Below are 4,455 nucleotides of genomic sequence, written 5' to 3' on the forward strand. Positions count from 1 at the left end.
ACAAAACCGCATATGCTTGAGCAGTTGAGTGGGCAATTCCCAGTGGCACAACTCTTTTGTTTAAGTTCATGCACCCGATTTAAGTTGCCAAGAAATGGGGATTGCTCAAAGCTGACCGTTGAGTGTTTCTTCTATTCTGATTTGTTTAACAAGATGATTAGTAGCTTCTCATGATGTTGATTGGTAGCTGACTAGAGCCGACTAGGGTTTGTCATGCTTGCTGGGATTGGAAAGAGACTGGGAAATTTTTAAAAACAAAAACCTCAAAATCAATGTTTTGTTCTCGGCCATCCGAATCACTCGAGTTGAAGCAACAGAATCAAACAAATGAGACAAAAGAGTGAGATTGTCACAAACAACTTCTACATCACATTGCATCAATCCAAAGAGAGTCAGATTCGAGTGGGGGTGCTAATATTACATTACACTACTCTACATGACACAACAACAGCAGCAGTGCAACAAGAGCCTATCTAAGCGGCTAAATTAAATGATACATCAAAGGGGACCAACCCCTGATGAAGCTAGACGACTAGTAGTCAACGAGTTTACAGACAACAAACAAGGTGGAGTGAGATCCAACAGTTGGGGACTGGGAGATGAATTGCCGTTGTGGTCAGTGAGAAACCTCATGTTGCAACAAATAAGCATGGACTCTTCAAATTACACCTCCAGGCACTGATACATTAATGTCAGTCTTACTCTTATGATCAGATGGATATGAGGACCAGTTATCACCTCGGAAGGAAGTCGAAGACGCGAGGTTTGGTTTTGGCTCAGCACTTGAAACAGGAATAGCCATAGTTGGTGTTGCATTAGAAATGTATTCATGTTTCTGTTTCTTGGGTTTCTGCTCGTGCTGGTTTCCCGCCAGAAAACTGCCAACTACAACCTGATATCAATCAAGAAAGACAAATTAAAACCATGGTACATGTTGTTTTTCAAATTTCAAAAGGTAACTGATAACCATCCTGCTGTTTTTGTTCTTTTTTATTTCCGTCCATGAAGTTTGGACCCTAGACACTGATCCATACCTGCACAGGACTTGCAGCAACTAATAGTCCAGCAACTCCACCACCTACAACACGCCCATCTGGACTTGCTAAAGAAACACTCATCCCACCTGATCTGCTTCTTGTCCCTCCAATTTCATTTGGCATAAAGGAACCAGATAAAGACAGTATCTCAAAGCGACCCTGCAAGAAAAAGGCAAAGAGAGAAAGTTCAATAAACTGCAAGAGATCCAATATTAAAAACTGAAAGTTGTAAAAACAGAAATATGGTCCAGTTTTTTAGAAGTATCAGATGAAAACCAAGTCCTTAAATCTGTGGATAATGTGGCCGAAAAAGAAGATATGTAGCTGCATTTGGGGATAGTTGAAAAGGTTGTGGGTTGGGATTGCAACAGGCTGACAAGAGATATAATCAATGCATGGCCAATGTTATCCTAATGGGAAGAGTTAATGTACCGATGATGGGCAATTTCTGTCCTCTTCAAGGTCAATTCTGGGCAGACAAACAAAATTTTAGCTTTTCTACGATGAAGTTTGCATTAAAACAACTATTCATCTTCATTGATTCCAATTACCCATAGAGTCCACCACAATTCTAATCTCACCTGTTAACTTTCCTAGTTATTGGCAGTATCAGCACCAAGAGTGCTAGACATTCAGCAGTCTATAATGCACACGCAACAACAGAATAGTAATACTGGCCAAAGATTGGGGGTTTGACTACAAACTCACTAGCTGTAAGCCCCGCAGTCCAAATTATGACATCATAACAATAACAGAGTTAAGGGAAAAGAGCTCTCATTCTGAAGGGGCGAAAAACACCTATATATTTAAATGTCTTTGAAGGGATATACCCAAATCATTGTAGAAATACCCCACTATCTTACTGAAGGAAACTAGCAACAAAACAAGGATAAGATGCATCACCTCATATGTCAATGTACCACCAGAAGAATCAGGTTGACGAAGTGTAACACTTGATATCACACCATTTGCGGAGAGCACACAAATAGCTCGAGGACCTTGTTGAGAAAATGATATAATCTTCATCATGACATCCTAAGACAACCAGAGTTGTTACAGAAAAAGTCAAGTTTAAGGTCTTCAAGTACTCAAGAAGTTAGAAACAAAAAAACTACTAAAGAAGTTACTAAAGATCCGACACGTGTACTAGTTATCAAAGACATCTGCTGACTCTAGTCTCCAGCTATTTAAACCATGTAATGTACTTATTTAGACCAACAATCAACATTAACTAGATTCTTCAAGTTAATTACCTCGCCAGAATTAACATTGATGATATGAGGAGTAAAATTAGCACCAACAGAGCATGCAACCCATTCACCTACACAAATGAAATTCTCACAATATGAGACACCTGGAAAAGAGCTCTCCACTTTGCGATAGATTCTGTAAGATTTGCACTTCATCAAGTTTGTTACAGAAATCAAAGTCAGGAAAAGTAATATAGACGATAGAGTACTAATTCAAAAGATCATTAACAATCTTTTATAGGTTCCCTTAAAAAAGCTTTAATCCTTTGTTTTACCAAAAACAACCGTTGACTCACACTTCTGCCAATTGCATATCGCACTCCATAGAACCAACAATAACACCCTCAGCATCAACCATACACAATAGATTAGGAAGTAACTCTACGACAATTCAAGAAACTAGATTAACGAATATATCTTATACATCAACATATTAGGTAGTCTTTAAAGATTCCTAATAATTTCTGTTGGACAGTATATGGTCTGAGATAGTAAAGTTTACTCAGAACCCTTGTTCCCAGTAGATTATATGCCCAATGATTCATGCAGTACAAAGGTAACCACTCATAAAAGTAAAGTGGCAGTTATTGTTTATGCTAAAATCAAAATTGGTACCATTCCTTATCTATCTTGTTTCAGAATAACTAATCATGCAAAGAAATAATAATACAAGAAAAGAAAGTCCGAGTATCTGTATATAAGCAGATATCGAGCAACAATGAAAGAACACACAATTAATGGATTATCAGAAAGGACAATTGAGAACAAGCTGAGCTATATTTAATGCGTCAGTGAAACAAATCCAGTGAATGGAAAGTACAGAGATGCATTAAGATGAATGATCCATCTGAAAAGAAAACCAGCAACTGCATACAAACTTAACAAACTGATTTGACTAATGATGATTAACAGCCAAAAAATTACTCAAAATTCCACATGGCATATTTCTGCTGATCTATAGCTAAGATTAAAGATTCCACCCTACATCTTGCAGAGAACTAAATCAAGCTGACGCAAATGAAAACTAGCAGCACACGATAAGACTCAAAAAGCCAACGACCATCGCGGTCTCATCCTGAGTAACCAAGAATACAACACAGACTCAGAGCTGAGCTGGGTATCTTCAAGAAGGACAAAACTGTATCAAAGAGTGGGGAGAAGGGGGATATCCTTTTTTAGGTTCATGTCAGCAAGTTTAAGACAGGTTTCAAGTCCAAGCAGTCTGTATACCATCACTTGCAGACTTTAGCAGGTACACAACTTGGCACCTGGCATAAATCTCCTTGCTCTAAAAAAAGGTGAGAGAAATGCCAAAGGACAGCCATAAGAAGAAGATTCCATCATTCCCATACCAACCACAAAACTCATCTTTTCAGAACCACCACACAAACACCAAGATCTCTCTCTCTCTCTCTCAATAACAGCATCAAATCACAGGTCCCACATCTACCCAACCAAGAATCCCATAAACCCCAAAGCTCCATCAAACACACCCTCTTAAATTCTCAATCCCTCCCAACAGAAAGACTCGATCTTCCCCCCAATCCCCACATAGAAACAACACTAAAGATCACAACTTGAGCTCAGAAGCAACTATAAAATGACTCAAAACTCAAAAGGGTATATGCATCAAACAAATAAAAAACCATTCTTTCATTACCTAAATTCTCCACCTCATACTTGGTCTTGCTCACCGAGCTGGCCGGCTTCACTTTCCCCCGCGGCTGCTTCTCCGCCGAGAAATCAATCACCGGAGGCGGCGCCGCCGACGATATCGGCTTCGGTGACAGCGCCATAGTAACACTCCCATCCGGCCCATACTTCCTCGGCCTCCCTCTCTTCTTCTTCACCGGCATCGACCCGGCCGCCGCCGGCACGGTCGCCGCCGTGGGCGGCGGCGCAACCGGCGGCGTAGGTGCTGATCCGGCGTTATTTGCCGGGTTTTCGAGCCTCGGCGCCACGTGGTAGTCTGATGGAGCATCTGATCCCACCACTGTAACCCCACTACTATTCACAGCTTCCCTTCCCTCCATTGATAGAGTTACCTTAAACCCCAAAGCTTGAGTTTTTTTAACAGAAAACCATTTTTACTTTACTGATCTAAACCCACCCAGCTCAATGATGCACTAAGAATTTTGAACCCACAGAATGATGGTAGGAACCCAAAA

At 40.4% G+C, this 4,455-nt stretch overlaps 1 protein-coding gene across 1 annotated transcript; it reads right to left on the minus strand.

Moving 5' to 3' along the window:
• Positions 1-265: 265 nt before the first annotated feature.
• On the minus strand, positions 266-4,455 carry LOC101304185. The gene is made up of 5 exons (XM_004298659.1): positions 3,948-4,455; positions 2,291-2,358; positions 1,941-2,072; positions 1,035-1,196; positions 266-892 (listed from the first exon to the last, which is right to left on the minus strand). The coding sequence occupies exons 1-5, from the start codon at positions 4,318-4,320 to the stop codon at positions 659-661; spliced, it is 969 nt and encodes a 322-aa protein (XP_004298707.1). The 5' UTR covers positions 4,321-4,455; the 3' UTR covers positions 266-658.

This window comes from Fragaria vesca, linkage group LG5 (genome assembly GCF_000184155.1).
Source record: "Fragaria vesca subsp. vesca linkage group LG5, FraVesHawaii_1.0, whole genome shotgun sequence".
Classification (NCBI taxonomy): domain Eukaryota; kingdom Viridiplantae; phylum Streptophyta; class Magnoliopsida; order Rosales; family Rosaceae; genus Fragaria; species Fragaria vesca.